The sequence below is a fragment of the Leucopleurus acutus genome (assembly GCF_964270905.1).
Source record: "Leucopleurus acutus genome assembly, chromosome: 20".
Taxonomy (NCBI): domain Eukaryota; kingdom Metazoa; phylum Chordata; class Mammalia; order Artiodactyla; family Delphinidae; genus Leucopleurus; species Leucopleurus acutus.
This window is the reverse complement of record NC_139162.1, coordinates 18917537-18936363: the sequence shown is the minus strand read 5'-3', so window position 1 is coordinate 18936363 and position 18827 is coordinate 18917537. Positions and strand designations below refer to the sequence as shown.

Here is an 18827-nt window from a genome sequence, read left to right as displayed (position 1 = left end):
AGGCTGAGCATCTCCTTTCTCTGTGTGGTCTCCAAGGCTGGAGGTGTCAGTCAGGCCAGCACTGATAAGGAAGATCTGTTCCTATTTCTTCACAGGTGACGTAGGAAATACTCAGTAACCACAGAAGAGTCTGTTTCCTGAGGGCTTACTCACTTGTCAGGCTTGTCTAAGCAGGGTGGGTGATAGTAGCCACAGAAAGGAACAAGACACCACTACCACTCCTAGAAGCTCACTCTAAGTGTGTAATGCTAAGGCAGCATAATTCAAGGAGACGTGATAACGGAAGGGCTGAGGACCAAAGCTGTGGCGCCACAGGTAGTGGGGGTGACTGCCACTTTGCCTGCAGGAGTGAAGAGGCAGCTCTCCAGCTGCTTCCTGAAGGAGAGAGTTGGGTGGCCTTCCAATCAGAGGATATGCCAGGGATGAAGCCTCACTAGTGTGGAAGATGTCAGCCCCATGTAGGAGGGCCATTTAGCATGGCTGAAGCAGAGGCCTGGCTATCAGACCAGGCTGGGTGTAGGCAACGAGGGATATTGGCCTGACGTTTTGGAGAGGTTGCTTGGGCATCAGTGTGAAGGGCCGAATAAGGAAGGGAAAGACTGGGGATAGGGAGGTGAGGAGGCTGCTGCCATTGTCTGGGTGAGTGCGAGGCCTAGATTTGGTTGGGGGTTGGAAAATAAGCAAAAGGTATTCTGGAAGTTCTCTTCTGCTTGCTGTAACACAGAGGAAAAGCTAACTGCCTTTTCATTGGCTTGGAAAAACTTTATTTTGACTCAAGGAAGATCCTGAGATTTGGGAAACAGGTCCTGGAAGGTGATGCTGACTTCCTCCAGGAGGGGGAGCTGCAGGACAAGCCTGGAACCAGTTGACTGTCACCTCTGGGAACCAGCACCCTGCTGGCTTCCTTGGGAACAGGCATCTGGGCCACTTCATGGTACCTCTCCTCCCCCACACCAATCCAAGAGATACAAGATGGTAAAGATGTCTGAGGGATGGCCATGGACCTAGGTTCTGCAGAGTACCAACAGAGCACCTGGGTCCTCAAGAGTAGCTCTGCCCTAAGCCCATGTACAGTTGGCCCCAGGACTTGGTCGGAATCCATCTTTGTAAACCAGAGGTTTTGCTGCAGTCCTATAAAACCTAAGTGCCACTGTGGGTCAATAACATGGCCCTTTCTTAAGTAAGAGCATCTGAGTCGGATGCAATGGATGCATGTGCTTTCTTGGTCAATACCCAAATTTAGGGGGGATCTCAACATCCTGTTAACACACAGAAGGATGACCTGGAGCTGAGCCGGGAGGAAGGGAGCAGCTTCTCCTCCTTCACCTCTACCAGCATCCTGCCTGGTGGGGTTCTTTCTACAGTCCACCTACTAGTTCAGGCCAGGCTGAGATTCCTGCTGTAGAGAGGAATGTAACCTGGATGAGGACCCGAGCGGGGAGGGGCAATGCCTGGGCACTCAAGAGTCTGAGATGCCACAGGCACTAAGGAAGGAATCGTTCAGGGTCAGGCTCTGTAGTAAGAGGACCCTGACCAGGCTCCTAGCTCTGTCACTTATAACTTAACAGGAGGCAAGTAACTTTGCCCCTCTCTGCTCTGAATAACGGGAATATTGATAGTAGTACCTCGTAGAGTGGTTTGGATATTAAATAGAATAATACACGTGAACCATCCATCCCAGGGGCCCCAATATGCAATAAGTACACCCCAACACTAGCCACTGTTATTTCATCTCACAAAGACAAGGTCTGAAACCAGGACAATACAGGAAAATAGGCCTGGTGACTCCTATAAAGGGTGCCAGGAGGAAGAGGGAGCCCTCTCTGAGCCTTTCTCTTTCTGGTGAGGAGTCCACAGCAGGCCAGAAAGAGGGAAGCTTAGAGAAGGGGAAAGTCTGGTCCAGACTTAATTCTGGCAGAGGAACAAAGGAGTAGATGTGTCCTTTCCCACCGTCCTGCCCCACCTGCCTCTGACTGACAGGGTTAAAAGCCTCTTCCTGTGGGGAGAACAGGTTCGTAAAAGCAGAGCTGGAGACTGGCTGGCTAGGCCAGGCAGTGCTCGGCTACTCCCCGGCTACAATGCTTCCGAGGGGCAGCGCCTTCCTCCAGTTCACCCCGTCTAGCCTCCCTGGGGCCACTCCTCACCCCTCCTCTCCCAGGGCTCCTCTGGAGCCAACCCCTTGGTTTCAAGAACAGAACCCTTCCTGACCTCCAGCCCAGGGAGACCTCGAACTCTCCCACTATCTCCCCTTAAACATCAGGCCTGATTGGCCCCCTGAAGTCTTAAGTCCTGTTTGCTGAGGAAAGCCTTCTTGGAGGGCTCCGGAGGGATTCAGCTGCAAGGAATAAGCCAGGAGATGAGGGCAGACAGTGGTAGGAGCCTGTGTGTCCCGCTAGATAGTGAAGGATCCAGAGCAGGTCAGGGCTGCCATGGAGCCACAAGGAAAGAGAAAAATAGAAACAAATCTACAACAATCAACAAGCCTTTCATTATTAAAGAAACCCAATCTACCAAACAAACCACCCACAACCACATGTCACAGTGTCAGACTTTCGGATTTATTAACATTTATCAGATGTCCCAGAGCTCTCCCTTGTCTCCTCTCTGCCAACTCAGGGGCCCTCTGCCCTAGGTCAACAGCCCCTGAGAGCTCATCTACTACAGAACCCCTCCTCCCCGCCAGGGAAGGGGCAGCCTGCAGGCCGGAAGGGCTTGGTCACATGGGAGCGAGGGCAGGTGCAGATCCCTGAGGGATGACTTCCTGCCCTCACCATTCCTGAGATGCCCCAGCCCAGGACGGGCATGGAAACAAGGCCTCTTGTCATTTCTCCTCAGGCCTGAGGAATCAAGCCAAGCTGGCTCCTTGCTGTGCTTTCTCATCCAGTTAAGACCACAAATAGGCTGATGAAGCCCCCAAGTCAAGTCTTTGCTGGAACTGCTCACACACTGGGGGCAGCTCCGCCCTGTGCAGTGTGCCGGCCCTCTCAGCCATGGCAATAGGAACGGCACCACCTCACCAGTCTGAGGAGTAAATGAGCACTGGAGGGGGCGTTCTCCTGGGGCCACCTTCGGATTCACCCGAATTCAACTCTGCCCAAGTTGACCTATCAAATGAAAGACACTGTGCTATAACCAAGCCCTCCCATCACAGCTCCTCCCTCACCCTTTGCCCCGTGGCAGGGAGCCCACGTGCAGGCTCACAGGTTATTCCGCTGGAGCGCCTCGCACAGGTTCTGGTTGGCGTCGGGCTCCTCCGTCAGCACCTCCACAGCCTCCCACTCCCCGGATCGGCTCGACCGTTTGATGGCATCCACCACGCTCTGCATGTAGAGCCCATCCTCGAATGAGGCGGCCATGGAGACGGGGGTATGGTCCCACGTGCGGCGGTCCCCCTGCCCCTGGAAGGACTGGCGCAGGGCCTGCACCATGTAGACCATGCCCTTCAGGTAAAGCAGCGGGACATCCTGGGGCCCCTGCTCGGGGAGCCCCGTGCCCACAGCCAGCGAGTCCCTCAGCAGCAGCTCCTCTTGTGTGGCAGAGTTCTTCTGCCCGTAGAGGTCAGCTCCCCGGGCAACAAGGCGTCCCGCAGAGCCCACCACCATGACCTCGTGCACAAAGGCGCCTGGCATGTTGAAGTTGAGTGTTACTGTGCTGCACACACCCCCACCCATAAGCATCTGGAAGAAACAGAAGTCATCGCTGGTGACATGCCGGATGCCACGGATGGCGGCATTCTGCCTCACAAAGGTCTTGAGCAGCCCATGTACCTTCTCGGCTTTCTGGCCAGTCAGGTGGGTCAGCAGGTCCACAATGTAGGTGCCCATGGTGTGCAGGCCCCCACCGCCCATGAGCTCATCACAGATCCAGCCGTAGTTGGGGCTGAGCAGGCTGCCCGAGTAGACACGGGCATCACAGATCATCACTGCACCCACATAGTGCTCGGCAATCAGCTGCTTCATGCGCACGAAGGCAGGCAGGAAGCGCAGCACGTTCCCCACCAGGCTCATCAGCTGCGGGTAGTAGCGCGAGGCTGTCACCATCCGGAAGGCATCCACCGAGGTTGCTGCCTTCTCACAAACCACATTCTTCCCAATGCCTGAGAATAAAACACAGCAGGAAATCTCAAAGTCCCAAGGGGTTTACACTGGGAAAAGAAAACCCATTTCTGGAAGGCAGGTGACTCAGGAAAGCTGCCTGAGACCAGGTGGTGACCTGGGACAAGAGGAAAGGTGATCAGCTTGGATGAAAACAGTACCCAGTGACTGGGACTAGAGAAAGAGTTATGGGCTCGAGAAAGAGAAGCAAGTTCTTAAAGGAAAAATGAAAGGAGTAGAGGCAGAAGGTGCAAACCAGGAGTGGGAGGTAGAGAGGCGGTACAAGGTTAATTTTATGTGTCAACTTGGTTAGGTTATGGTGCCCATCGAATACTAGTCTAGACACTGCTGGGAAGATATCTTTAGATCTGATTAACATTTAAACCAGTAAACTTTGAGTAGAGCTGATTACCCTCCATAATGTGGGTAGGCCTCAACTCATCAGATGAAGGCCTTGAGAAAAAAGACTGAAGTTCCCTGAAGAGGAAGGAATTCTGCCTCCAGACTGCCTTCAGACTCAAGTCTGCAACATCACCTCTTGCTGGAACTCAGATTTGCTCTGCAGATTTCAGATCTGTCAGCTCCTACAATAGCATGAATCAGTTTTTAGAAAATAAATCTCTACCTCCCTCTCTCAATATACATCCTCCTGGTTCTGTTTATCTCGAGAACACTGCCTAATACAAGTGGGCTGGAGAGGTGGACATGCTTCTTGGACATGCTTATGTACCTTTATGCATTTATTAGATCATCAGCTTGGGGTAAGAAAATCAAATCTATATTCTAGGGGATGAGCTTGGCACTCTCAGTTGTAACTGCAGAAAGGGCTCTAAGATTCCTCACAGATTGTCCTCTGAAAACACTGGTTCAACAAGTTAGTGTAGTCATAAGGCCCGAAAATGCCTGTCTCCAGTAGGAGGGGAAAGGGAGAGAAAACATCCTTTCTGTCTCATGCCTGTTCTGAGTACATCGCAGCTGGAATGCACCCAGAGAGCAAAACAAAGCTAGACAAAGCCCTGAAGAGAGAGACCAAGAGGACTGAGCAGCTCCCACACGAGGAAAAGGAAGGGATCAACACTCCTCCACATCATGAGATGAAAGCTCATGAGGGTACGAACAGCCAAAAGACACCAACTCCTGGAGTATTCCTGTGAGCTTGGGATGGTTCAAGCAGAAGAAAGTCTTATGCTAGTATCTTCAACAGAAAACTTACAAAGCCCAAGAAGTCGTATGGACTGGACACACACAGGTTTGGGGGTACAGCAAGCTAGGGAAGGGTGAAGACATCCAGTTATTCCATTACTCATTCCACAGACACTGCCCTTGGGGTGCAACTCAAATTCCACGACCTCAATTCACCCAAGAAGTCATGGGCTTCTTGAGGGAACAAGCTCAAGGGTCTGGTACAGATGGCAGAATAAGGGAAGACTTCATGGGGGAGTGCCACCAGGGTGATCTTTAAGGAAGCAAATGTTCCAGGGAGCATAAGGGGGAAAGGACACCCAGGCAGGAAACTGCATGTGCAAAGGCACTGAGGAAAGGGCTGGGATTCCTAAAGTCCTGAGTGCACACCAGGAAACAGGTTGGAGGGTTTACACAGGGTCGATAAGAAATGTAGGAAATTGGATAGATAATTGGTAGCTCACTCACAAAGACATTCAAGGTGGTGGGGTAGGTTTAGGGTTGGAATCCCAAGCTGAGCTCTTGATACTCCCTTCCCTGAGTTTTCTCCATCTCAGTCAATGGCGATTCATTTCTCCCCGTTTCTCAAGCCAAAATCACGGATGTCACTCACATCCATCCCACTTTCAATCATCAGTAAATCCTGTTGGCTTAGCTTTCAGACTACATCCAGGATCTCACCAGTTCCCACTACCACCAGTGCCACCTTCCTCATCCAAGTCACCACACTTTTTTGCCTGGATTATTGCAATGGTAACTTAACTGGTCTCCCTCAGTCTTTTTTCTTTTTTTTTTAATACATTTTATTTATTTATTTTTGGCTGCATTGGGTCTTTGTTGCTGCGCATGGGCTTTCTCCAGTTGCGGCGAGCAGGGGCTACTCTTCGTTGCGGTGCGTGGGCTTCTCATTGTGGTGGCTTCTCTTGTTGCGGAGCACGGGCTTTAGGCACACAGGCATCAGTATTTGTGGCTCACGGGCTCTAGAGCGCAGGCTCAGTAGTTGTGGCACACGGGCTTAGTTGCTCCGCGGCATGTGGGATCCTCCGGGACCAGGGCTCAAACCCATGTCCCCTGCACTGGTAGGCGGATTCTTTACCACTGCACCACCAGGGAAGTCCGGCTTCTTCTTTTTGACATTTTTATTTAATTTTTTATTTTAATAAATAAAAAATATTTATTTATTAATTTAGGCTGCGCTGGGTCCCAGTTGCGCACACAGGATCCTCGTTGTGGCCTGCGGGATCTTTTTTTTTAGTTGCAGCATGCGGAATTCTTAGTCGCAGCATGTGAACTCTTAGTTGCGGCATGCAGGATCTAGTTCCCTAAGCAAGGATTGAACCTGGGCCCCCCACGATGCGAGCGCAGAGTCCCACCCACTGGACTACCAGGAAAGTCCCTGGGTGTAGCTTCTTCTGATGGATTCTGTTCACACAGGCTCAGGAGGGGAACTTGTCTGGCCACCTTGCAACAGAAACAATGGGGCCCCAGGACAGCTGGCTGCTCAGAAAGGGCCATTTATTGGTGCCAAACTCGAGCTTTGAAGCCACTCTGGGATTCAAATTCTGGTTCTCTCGCTTGGTTGCTGCATGACCTGGGACATTTCTAAACCTCTCTGGGCTTTGGTTTACTACACTGTAAAAGGAGAGTCACATCTACCATGCAGGGTAGAACAGTAAGTCAAATGAGGCAGTATATGTAAAGTGCTCAGCCCAGCACAGCTCTGTCACCGGTACATTTTATAACCATCACCATGAGAGAGACCCGGCAGACGTCATAAATACAGGAAAAAAAAGGGTCCACTGTGACTCAGATTTTAAGACTCACACAGAAGCTACACTTCCAGGCCAATAATATCAATGTTCAATATTTTGAAATTTTAATTTTTAAAAAGAAGTTTAAAGATCAACATGAACATAGATGAGTTTTCTTATTCTATGTGCTTTTTATCAGGCCTCTCATAGAGTTAGGCCCAGACCAGTCCTTCGGAAGCTCACATCCTGACAAAGCCCACAGGAGATAATCTGGTGCCTTTGGCCAATCCTTCCAAGCTCCCCTCACTTTCTACCCTCTCCCCTGCCACCCTGACCCTCAAGAACCCCACAGAGCATTTGCCATCTGCACATATGGGATTCTCGGGCATGAACTCCCAGTGTTATGAAGCTCAGTGCTGCGGCAAGGAGGAACACATGTATAGTCTATGACCCAATTCAATCTCTTCACTTTACAAAACTCTTGAAATCTCCTGCTCTTCTCTAAACAGTAATGAAAGCTTTACAACAGGTACTGGCAGGACAACAGGAGAACGGCTAGCCAAGCGTTACATGCCCAAGGCGGGGAGCAGTGTGGAAAGGGCAGGGGGACAAGGCAAGGGGAGAGGTCCTTGCACAGGGGTCCAGAGCTGGAGCAGGGCCCTACAAGGAGAGTAGCACCTAACTGCTATCACTATCTGCTCTTGGAGGGTCTCCAATGCTTCCCCACACTTGTGGGATTTTAGGATTAGGGACAGGAGAACCACAGTACTGGGTGAGAATTTGGCCACTTGGCTGCAGCTCTGGCCAACCCAGAGGTTTCCTGCTACAACTATGCACAGCAGAGGTTGGGGTGGACACTGCAAGGTGGGGAGGAGAGGAGGTGGGCTGGGAGGAAAAGGACTCCTGCGGCTGTTGAGAGTTTGGTGGTGATAAAACTAGAGTAAGTAATATTTACTTCATGCCACGAGAGGTCAGGGAAGGGGAAGAGGCCTTCCTTCTTGAGCCTGAACAGTAAGAGAGCTTTTGAACTTGGGACCCAGTAGTATTACTAGTGTGGGAGCTAAAGGCCATCTTGAGTTAAACCAGGCTCCTGCAGGCCAGCTGCACAGGTCCTGTACCTTTAGGAAGAGTGGCGTTGCCTTGAAAGACATGTTTATTTAAGTTTATCTAGCTTTCCTGTTAGGAAATCAACGAGATATTAGAGAAGCTGAAAACCACTTTTGTCTCCAGGGAATGGGGAAAGCATGGATGCCCAGTGCCATTAGCTCAGATCTTCTGGAGGCTGAACAAGTTCCAGACTGCAAGCCTCTCTCCAGCTCATGCTCCCCAGACCACCTAGGAGTAAAGTGCCCTGAGAAGCTGCACCAAACCACCTCTTTGTTCCTTAGTAACGCACCACAGGTTCACAGCTCTGGGACAACACCGCTGTTTCCCTCTTTAGAGGTGTGGGACTAGACAAATGATTTCAAACAGCAGGGAAGAGAAGCAGCCCCAGAAAAATCAACACTTTTATGTTTTACAAAATCCATGATTCTGCCTTTTTTCTTTTTAACAAAGAATGTTCTGCTACTTAGAAAAGAAAGTTTGATAGCCACCAGACAGAATCACTGCTGCCCACAGCCCAGTCTCTCCTGGGCCCAAGCCCCTGTCAGCTCCCTGAGTCACACCAGCAGACTGGGCTTGCACAGGTAGAATTTGTGAACACTTCCATTCAACCAGTGTGCCAGGCCCTGTGCTAAGCTCAGAGGATACAACATCAGGCATGATCTCTACCTTCAGACAACTTACAGTTTAATAGGAGAGAAAGCCATTAATCAAATTATCCTATGAATACAAGTAGAATTGCACTTGTGATAAATGCAATGAAGATGATATTAATGTTAATATGAAAGATATAGCAGGGACCTGATCTGGACTGGGGGTCAGGGAAGGCATCCCAAGGGACTGGTGTTCTTGGGATTATATTTTCTGGGTCAGGCTGCTTGAGGAATGATCCCTTGTTATCTTAAGAGCCCATGGGGAAAGGATTGGCAAACCCAGCATTTTTCTAATGAAGCACACAAGTGCCAAGAACTGGGCACAGAAACTTACCTTTTAGTGACAGATTTAAGAAAACATTCAACTATGGCAAAAATGGTGGGGCACTTTGTACATTAAAATTTTTCTGAACCACTTCTAAATTGAGAAATAAAACATTAGAGTCCCTCCCTCTCCTTTAAGGAATTCATGGGAAAGCCACACGGATGAAATCTGAGGTGGAAGAAAATGAAAAGTCAAACAAAAGTAGAAAATAAGATCCTGATAAAACCATAATTCAAAAAGACACATGTACCCCAATGTTCATTGCAGCACTGTTTACAATAGCTAGGACCTGGAAACAACCTAAGTGTCCATCGACAGATGAATGGATAGAGAAGATGTGGTACATTGTATACAATGGAATATTACTCAGCCATAATAAAGAACAGAATACGGTCATTTGTAGAGACGTGGATGGACCTAGACTGTCATACAGTGTGAAGTAAGTCAGAGAGAAAACCAAATATTGTATATTAATGCATACATGTGGAATCTAGAAAAATGGTACAGATGAACCTATTTGCAGCGCAGGAACAGAGATGCATAAAGAACAGATGTGTGGACACAGTGGGGGAAGGAGAGGATGGGATGAATTGGGAGATTAGGTTTGACATAAGTACACTACCATGTGTAAACCAGATAGCTAGTGGGAACCTGTGGTATAGCACAGGGAGCTCAGCTCGGTGCTCTGTGATGAGCTAGATGGGTGGGATGGGGGGGTGGGGGTGGGGGTGGGAGGGAGGTCCAAGAAGGAGCTCCTTCCAGAGCTTTACATTACAGGAGGAAAGAATGGGTCATGCTTTTGAGGCATTAATTTAAATACAGTCCTCCAGGGACTTCCCTGGTGGCAAAGTGGTTAAGAATCTGCCTGCCAATGCAGGAGACACGGGTTCGAGCCCTGGTCCAGGAAGATCCCACATGTCACAGAGCAACTAAGCGTGTGCGCCACAACTACTGAGCCTGTGCTCTAGAGTCCACGAGCCACAACTACTGAGCCTGCATGCCACAACTACTGAAGCCCGTGCACCTAGAGCCCATGCTCCACAACAAGAGAAGCCACCACAATGAGAAGCCCGCGCACTGCAACTAGAGAAAGCTCAGGCGAAGCAACGAAGACCCAATGCGGCCATAAATAAATAAATTTATATTTATAAAGATATATACATATATAGTCCTCCAACCTACAGAAAAGTGTTTCACATTTGAGATGACTCAGAACGCTTAGTTCCATTTCTAAGCTACATTCAACTCAGTGAACACTTACCTAATGAACATCCAGAGGAGATGCCTACCATTTATTTTTGATGTGAATTTAATTTAAACAAATCTGCTGTTCCATGTGGGACAACAGGAAAGCCTGGCTTTCCCTTGTAACGTGATGCCAGTGTCTTTCTTGGTCAGTACTCGGAGGCAGTCATATATCATGCTGGAAAGGCTGAACGATACCCTCATTTCACAGGGGCCCACACAGGTTGAGAGGGACAGAAATAGGGTCAGAAGTGGGGTCTGATGTCAAGGTCAGTTTGGTGCTCTACCTACAGCAGTTCGTGTACTCACACCAAGTCATTTGGGAAAACTGGAGGAGTTCTCATGCCCTCTTCCATATAAGTTAAAATTAAGACAGAATTCTCACTTAAAAAAAAAAAAAAGAAAGCAAGCACACAGGGAGTCAACTTCATGGTCACAACAGGCTCAGTGACTCCTTTGGGGCCTAAGTGGGCAGTGCCTGAGGGCAGGTCCAACTGACAAGGGCTCTCCCAGCCCAACCAAATTGGCCCTGTGGTCATGTACCTGCAAGAACAGACCAAAGACCCTCATTCATACCCTCCTCCTTCCTGACAACAGAGATGTGGAGAGAAGGCTGATGGCCTTACTTCACTGAGGGCTGGGATACAAGACCCCAGAAGCTTCTGGTCATCCCTGTCCTTCCTGTTTATATTAAATGGCCCAAAGTCCAATGTTTTCCTGTACCAGGAAAACAGCAGGCTTGGGCCCAAAGAACTCTGGGGTTTCCTCTTTCTTCTTACACAGCTCAGAAATGGCCTCTGTGGGGACCCTAAAGTTCAAGAAGGCGACCAGAGTCTCTAGCACTCTGCCTCTGCACACACCCGGCCTCACCAACCTGCATTCATGCCACAAGGAATGGTGAGAAGTCAAGTGACCATGGTAGCTTGATTCCCTTGAACCAGCCCTCTGTTAAAGTGTTGGCTTAAGTCTACTTCTAAACCCAATCTGGGAGCATTATCTGCCCTAAAAATCTAGGGCCAGTGAATAGCTCCAATGTCACACATCCTCAGAGAGAGGTCTCTGGAAAAAGACAAACCATCTATAATTTTTGGCCAAAACTTACATGCCCTAAATCAACAACCAGACAGACTGCTATTCCTGCTCACTTCAATGAACACTTATCCTCTCCAACCCACTGGGCTAGAGGTGACAGACACCCTCTTATCCTCAGACTACGGGAGAGACAAGCAGCAGAGCCTTGGACCCTCCACCATGGTAATGGCCAGAAGGAGTGGCGGTCAGCCTCACGGCATATCAGTTCCTGGACCCACAGATCTCTGACTGCATCAGAGAGACACCTGGCTCCCATCACCTTATATAAAACAATTACTCTGTCAATTAATTATATGCTACCTGAATTGTTACTTAAGTCTTTTCTCATTTACCTTGCAATGTGTGTAACTTCTAGTCTCTTCAACTGGACTGTGAAATCTGAAAGCAGAGACAGCTCCAATCCAACACTGCTCTGAATGTCAAGAACGACATCAGGACAGTGCCTAGCACACAGGAGCCATTTTTAAAAAAACTGCTGGATGAATGTTTACTGGTTTGTTTTCCTATTAAATTAGATTCTGATTCCTATATAAGACAAAGAGAATAATTTTTCTACAGTTGACAGGAAAGAGAAGCCCAACAGGAACTGCAGGAGAACAGCGCACCAAGCCATGCCCAGCCAGGGGCAGGAGGTGGCCGAGCAAACTATTTCCGGAGGGAGCAGAGATGTGAGCAGGCTGATCTGTGGATCCTGTCAGGGAAACCCAGCGCTGTCAGAGAGCCTTCCCGCCCTCTGGCATACAAAATGGCAAAGCTTGGCGGGAAGGGTGTGTGCTCAATCTAGTCAAGGACTGACAAAATATGAGACATGGCAGCCTTGATACACATCCTCTTCTCCTTTCTGTGGTGCTGCGTGCCACAGAAATGGAAGAACAAATGCATCAATCACAGCCAATTCCCCAGTGCCCAGGTCTTTGAACTCTGACTTCACAGAGGCAAACTTTACAATGCCTGAAATGTAATAATCTCTAACCCCTGTGACAGGCCAACTCGAAAGACATTTGCTTAATTTTTGCTTAGGGATTTACTTATTGGAGGTGGGGAACGCTGCATGGCTCCCAGCCACTGGAGCATTTCCTCCCCCAGCCATAAGGCCTCCCAACGTGCCCTCCCTCGGCACTGCTTCAGGGATGAGTGCTGTCCCAGACCCAGGCCCAAAAAGGACCACCCAGGCCCAGAGAGCAGTGTCACTCAAGGACCACTGAGAGGGAGGCGCAATCTGCCCTTGCTATGGCCTGACTGTCCGTACCTAGAGCCTTCACAGATATCTGTCGGGTAAGCGGAGGGGGGATGTTGATGCACACCAGATCCACGTCTTGATGCAGCAAGACGTCATCGGTCCGGCTGGTGTAGAAGGTGATGTTCATCTCCTCAGCAAGCTGCTTCGCCTCCTCCTCAGTCTTCCCCCACAGGGCCTCCACCGTGAACCCTTCTGCCCGCAGCAGTGGGACCAGAACCCGGGCAGAGCTGCCAGTCCCAAACACGCCCACTCCGGGAAGCATCTTCATGCTGGCTTCTCTGTTCACCAACTCATCTCCTCACAAGAGTCTCCAGCATGAGTACGACCATCCCACAGTCCTGGTCACACATGGCTCCTGGAACAGAAAGCAGGACACTGACTGTTAGTGGAGGGCACACTCAGCTGAGGCTACTTTCTGGGCTGATTCAGAAGCAGCAAGTTCTCTGCCACAGAAGACAAATGAAATATTGCTCCAAACTGAAACGCTGCAGAAGCTTCTCCGATGGAGACTTAAGGATATTAGCAATATCTATCTACTAGGAGGAGGAAGGATGAAAAATGAGTAAAGCTAGGTTCAAATTTCTGTTCTGTTACTTAATTTTCGGTGTGACTCTGGTCAAATCATTTAACCTCCAGGGCCTTAATTTGTACAAGTTCATGATTCTATGATATTATATTACAGAAGAAAAAGAAGAGTGTTATATTACAGTAAAAGACGAAAGAGAACTACTTAGGTGCTATACACGTTATAATTTAAAAGTTAAGGGTAGCAAGCATAGGAAAATGTTCACTAGAAACCAGAAATACCAAAAAAAATGTCAACTACCAAACTGGCAGCAGCAGCAGCAGCAGCAATAACAAGGATATTTAGAATGAAATTTATTTATTTTTGGCTGCATTGGATCTTCACTGCGGTGCGCGGGCTTCTCATTGTGGGGCTCAGCAGTTGTGGCACACAGGTTTAGTTGCTCCACGGCATGTGGGATCTTCCTGGACCAGGGATCAAACCCGTGTCCGCTGCATTGGCAGGCGGATTCTTAACCACTGCGCCACCAGGGAAGCCCAGAATGAAATTTTTAATATAAAAATATCCATGCTAACGTTGACTAAGGTAGTGAAAAATTGGGAAATGAGACAGATGTTCAATAACAGTAGTGGGTTAGATTGATAACACTACAGAGCCACTGAAAATCATGAGTAGAAGGCCCTCAATGACCTGAAAGACATCACCATGTAGTCACTGAAAAGACAGAAAACAGTATGTGAAGGATGATAACAATTTCGTTTAAAACAAAACCAGAAAAAGCACAAAAGGTGTATATACGTATGAGACTATAAAGGATATCTCTATCAATAACCATACTCCATACAGAGGACATAACAGAAGGACCTGAATTTAATAATTATTACTCACATTGATGGGATTGTGGATGATTTTTGTTTTCTGAACTTTGCTAAATTTTCTACAATGAATGTTTCTTACTTATTATGGAGTTCTTCCTTCTGATCACAAGGGTTTATAAAATGAAATAAAGAACGAGACCAAACAAAAGTCTGCTTGGAAACCACAGTGAGATTTAGGTGTGTGCAGGGTTCAGGTTTCTCCACACAGCACTCCCTCAGCTAAACCAGTGGTCCTCACACTAGCTGTGTAGAGAGTCACTGGTGACCCCAGACCCACTGAATCAGACTGTAGGGATGAGGCTATGTCACCATCACTTTCTTTTTTTTTTTGGTTCTTATTTTACTGTGGTAAAATACACATAAAATTTACTACCTTAACCATTTTTAAGTGTACAGCTCAGTGGTATTACGTACATTCATACCGTTGTGTAACCATCACCATCATCTACTTCCAAAACTCTTTTCACATTGCAAAACTGAAACTCTGTCCCCGTTAAACAATAACTTCTCATTTCAACCCCTCCCCCCAGCCCCTGGCAACCACCATGTCTCTATGAATCTGACTACTGTAGGTACCTTATATAAGTGGAATCCTATAGCATTTGTCCTTTTGTGACTGGCTTATTTCACTTAGCATGTCCTCAAGGTTCATCCATGGTGTAGCTTATGTCAGAATTTCCTCCCTTTTTGAGGTTGAATAATATTCTATTGTATGTATATACCACATTTTGCTTACGCATTCATCTGTACATGAACACCTGGATAGCTTCCACATCTTAGCTACTATGAATAATGCTGTTGTGAACATGGGTGTACAAATACTTCTTCCAGACTCTGCTTCCAATTCGTTTGGATATATACCCAGAGGTGGAATTGCTGGATCATATGGTAAATCTGTTTCTAATTTTATGAGGAACTGCCATACTGTTTTCCACAGGTCCTGTACCATTTTATTTAGTTACTTTATTTTTAATTAATTAATTTATTTATTTAGGCCAAGCCACGCAGCTTGTGGGATCTTAGTTCTGCGACCAGGGATTGAACCCGGGCCCACGGCAGTGAAAGTGCCAAGTCCTAACCACTAGACCACCAGGGAACTCCCAAGGTCCTGTACCATTTTAAATAATAATTTTATAAACACCTTACAGTCCCTTAGTGTACCTTTTAAAAAAAGTCTATCTTTTAAAAAAATCTGACTACTTTCTGCAAATCACAATTTTTAAAAAGTTGTATCCAAATGTTGGATATCCAAATGCTGTTCTACTTTTATCCACGTAACATTGCTTTACTTGCATCTCCTCACAGATCAGTCAACCTATTTGTCAGTTTAATGGAGACATGGCATTCCTTTCGTAAATCCATAATAATTAACTACCTCCTTCCCCAACTGTGAGCACTAGCGACATAGACATCTCTTCCTTCCCCATCCATGCCATCCCCCCACCTTTCTGGTCATTTCTGAGCACTACTTTCAGGCTCCCCTGCTCTTATCCTCAGCTCCTTCAATGTTGAGCTTCTCGAGGTTCTGTCAGAGGTGTCCTCTTCTCTTCTTGCTCCACATATTCTTTTTCCTACTCATGTCCCAGGCTTTAATTAGTATACCAGTGACTTCCAAATCTGTAGCACAAGCCCAGCTTTCTCTCCAGAGCCTCACACCCATATATTCTAAGCTCCACAAAACCCACACGACCAAACCTGAACAGAAGCAGTAAAGTAAGATGGTGAGAACACACAAAGTGAAGGCATCCAGGACATCTGGGTTCAAATTCTGGCCTCACCACTTCCTAGCTGAATGCAATGTTTTTCATGGAAAAAGCAGGTCTAATGCTGTTTAGCTCCTGGGGTTTTTTGAAGATTAAATGAGGTCCGGTTGTAAGTGCCCAGTGAAGTATCTGGTATACAGTCAGCATTTAATAATTATCATAAACCTTTCCTCAAACATTTTCTTCCTGTATTCTCTGTCTCTTGGTATGTCACCATCATCAACTCAGTTCCTCAACTCAGAAAGCTGGCCAGCATCACTATCTCTTTATTCCCTTACCTGTACAGGTAACTCATCATCAAGTCTTGTTGATCCTCCCTCTTTATTATGTCTTAAATCTACCCCTTCTTTGATATCCCCTCTGCCATTGCCCTAGTCTAGCCCCCAGCACCACTCACCTGGATGACTGCAACAACCTTCTACTTGATCTCTCTTGCTTCCATTCTTTCCTTCCTTCATCCATTCCTCATACTGCGCAGAGATCTTTCTAAAATGCAAACGGAATCACATCACTCCCTTCCTTTTTAAACACGTCAGTGACTTCCCATTGGACTCAGTATGAAGTCCAGATGCTTTAGTATGACTTACAAGGCCCTGCAAGATCCAGAAGTCTCAAGACAGGTCTAGCTTTGGGTAGGGTCACTTTCAAGGGTTATCTCCAAAAGAGATGAGTTTCAAAACACTTACCTAGATAACCTAGTAAGAAGAACGCTCTGTAAAATTACTAGCTATAAACCAGTTAAAAGTTGGGGAGACAGTTACTCAAGATGAAAACAATGGCTTCAGAGTAACAGATGATGAGTGTATTTTTTCTTTCTGGGAGAATTAAACAGTGGGGAACAGTTGTTTATTGAGCCCCTTTTAGATCATATTAACATATAAATTTGTACACGAATGTTCACAGGAGAATTTATCATAATAGCCAAAAAGTAGAAACAACCCAAATGTCCATCAACGGCTGAATCGGTAAACAAAATCTGGTATAACCATACAAAGTAGTACTATTCAGCCACAACAAGTAATGAAGTACTGATACAAGCTACAACACAGATGAACCTTGAAAACATTATGCTAAGTGAAAGAAGCTAGTCACAGAAGGCCACATATGATTCCATTTATATAAAATGTTCAGAACAGGCAAATCCTTGGAGACAGAAGGTAAATTAGGGGATGGGGGAAAGGAAGGAATTGGGAGGTACAGTAAAGTAAGATGTTCTCACCATCTTACTTTATTGCTTCTGTTCAGGTTTGGTCATGTGGGTTTTGTGGAGCTTAGAATAGATGGGTGTGAAGCTCTGGAGAGAAAGCTGGGCTTGTGCTGCAGACTTGGAAGTCCCCGGTAATACTAATTAACTTTATTCTTCTATATTTGGTTATTTAGTTGTTCCAGCCCCATTTGTTGAACAGACTAGTCTTTCCCCCAGAATGACCTTGGCACCTTTACCGAAAATCAGTTGATCATAAATGTATGGGTTTATTTATGGACTCTCAATTTTATTCCATTGGTCTATACATCTGTCCTGAACTTATAGTAAGTTCTGAAATCAGTAAGTGTGAGTCTTCTAACTTTGTTCTTTTTAAATATTATTTTGGCTATTATGGGACCCTTGTATTTTCCTATAAATTTTAGGATCAGTTTGTCAATCTGGGATTTTGGTAGAGATTGCTTTGAATCTGTAGATCAGTTTGGGGACTGTTGTCACCTTAACAATATTAAGTTTTCTGATTCATGAACATGGGATGTCTAATTTCTTTCAACAGTGTTTTGTAGTTTTTAGAGTATAAGTTAGTACTTTTATGTTAAATTTATTTCTAAGTATTTTATTTTATTTGATGCTATAGTAAATGGAATTGTTTTCTTAATTTCATTTTCAGATCCAGCTTCTCTTTTGCTTCTACCGTAGATACAACTGTACTGTGCGAAGTATACATCTCTGTTACGGGTTGGTTTGCCTGTAGAGCCCACAGTACAGCATCCTACAGTACTGCTTGATCCTACCTGAAGGACACCTGTGCCTTTGTGAACCACGGACATAAGCATGACTTGAGCTGCCTCTAACTCCAGACCCCTGTCAGCTTCCTGCCTCCTCCTGTCTCTATTCTCTGGGCTGTGGAGCTTGGCTTGTTCCCTGCACTCTACCATTTCTACCATTGGGTTCTAGCTTACGTGGGATCTTAGTTCCCCAAACGGGGATCGAACCCGTGCTCCCTGCATTGGAAGCACAGAGTCTTAACCACTGGACTGCCAGGGAAGTCCCATCTTTCTTTCTGATGGTGAATAATGTCAGTGGCCTCTCAGCCACCTCTCTTTCCTCTTTGCTGATAATTCTCTTGCCCTTACAGTATTCCTTTCTAGTTAGAGAACAGGTCAGTCACATACTATCTTCTATAATTTTCATGTCCTGAACTCCCTTTAGCTATTTTGGTCACTTCCTGCATTTACAGGTTTTTGGGGGGTTACTTACAAGTCATGGATAGTCTGGGAGCTTGAGAGTGTAAAATTTGTAGCACTACACAGTAAGATTCTGCTTAAACTTTGTGGGTCATTCATTACAACAGCTCTAAGGGTCAGGTGAGTGAGACATAGCCACCACAAGCAAGGATGTCCGTGTCCTCTCTAAATTCCTGCCCAGGGCACACTTCTTCCTCTCTCACACCTCATTCCTTCATGCTCTAATTATATTTGGGTGTATATTTGCACTGGTGGCTTAAAACAGCAGAATGGATTAGAAGAGATTTTAATAACCTCTGTTTCACTGACAGTGGCTCAAAGGGCAGCTTCATTAACATCCATAAATAAAGGGGCAAGAGCTGGCCTCTGAGGAAGCCAGATGGCATGAAGCTAGGCAAGCTTGACTAGGTACTTCCTGCTCCAGTAGACAGAACTGGTTTTCCTCATTTATTTCAGTGATTACCCTTTCTCACCCCAACATGTCCTATTGCTTGCCCCCAACATCCTTGTACACACCTTTCAT

The 18827-nt window shown here is 46.8% G+C and overlaps 1 protein-coding gene across 2 annotated transcripts in view; it reads right to left on the bottom strand.

Moving 5' to 3' along the window:
* Positions 1 to 2604: 2604 nt before the first annotated feature.
* GFOD2 (Gfo/Idh/MocA-like oxidoreductase domain containing 2) overlaps positions 2605 to 18827 on the bottom strand; it is a 37801-nt gene continuing 21578 nt past the window's right edge. Inside the window, exons 2-4 of one of the 2 annotated variants that reach the window (XM_082862595.1) lie at positions 16251 to 16339; positions 12696 to 13041; positions 2605 to 4096 (exon numbers count right to left, since the gene is read on the bottom strand). In XM_082862595.1, the coding sequence (XP_082718721.1) occupies positions 3198 to 4096; positions 12696 to 12954 (1158 nt within the window). In that variant the 5' untranslated portion in view covers positions 12955 to 13041; positions 16251 to 16339 and the 3' untranslated portion in view covers positions 2605 to 3197. The remainder of the gene's footprint in view (positions 4097 to 12695; positions 13042 to 16250; positions 16340 to 18827) is intronic. The other variant, XM_082862596.1, reaches the window with a different exon arrangement.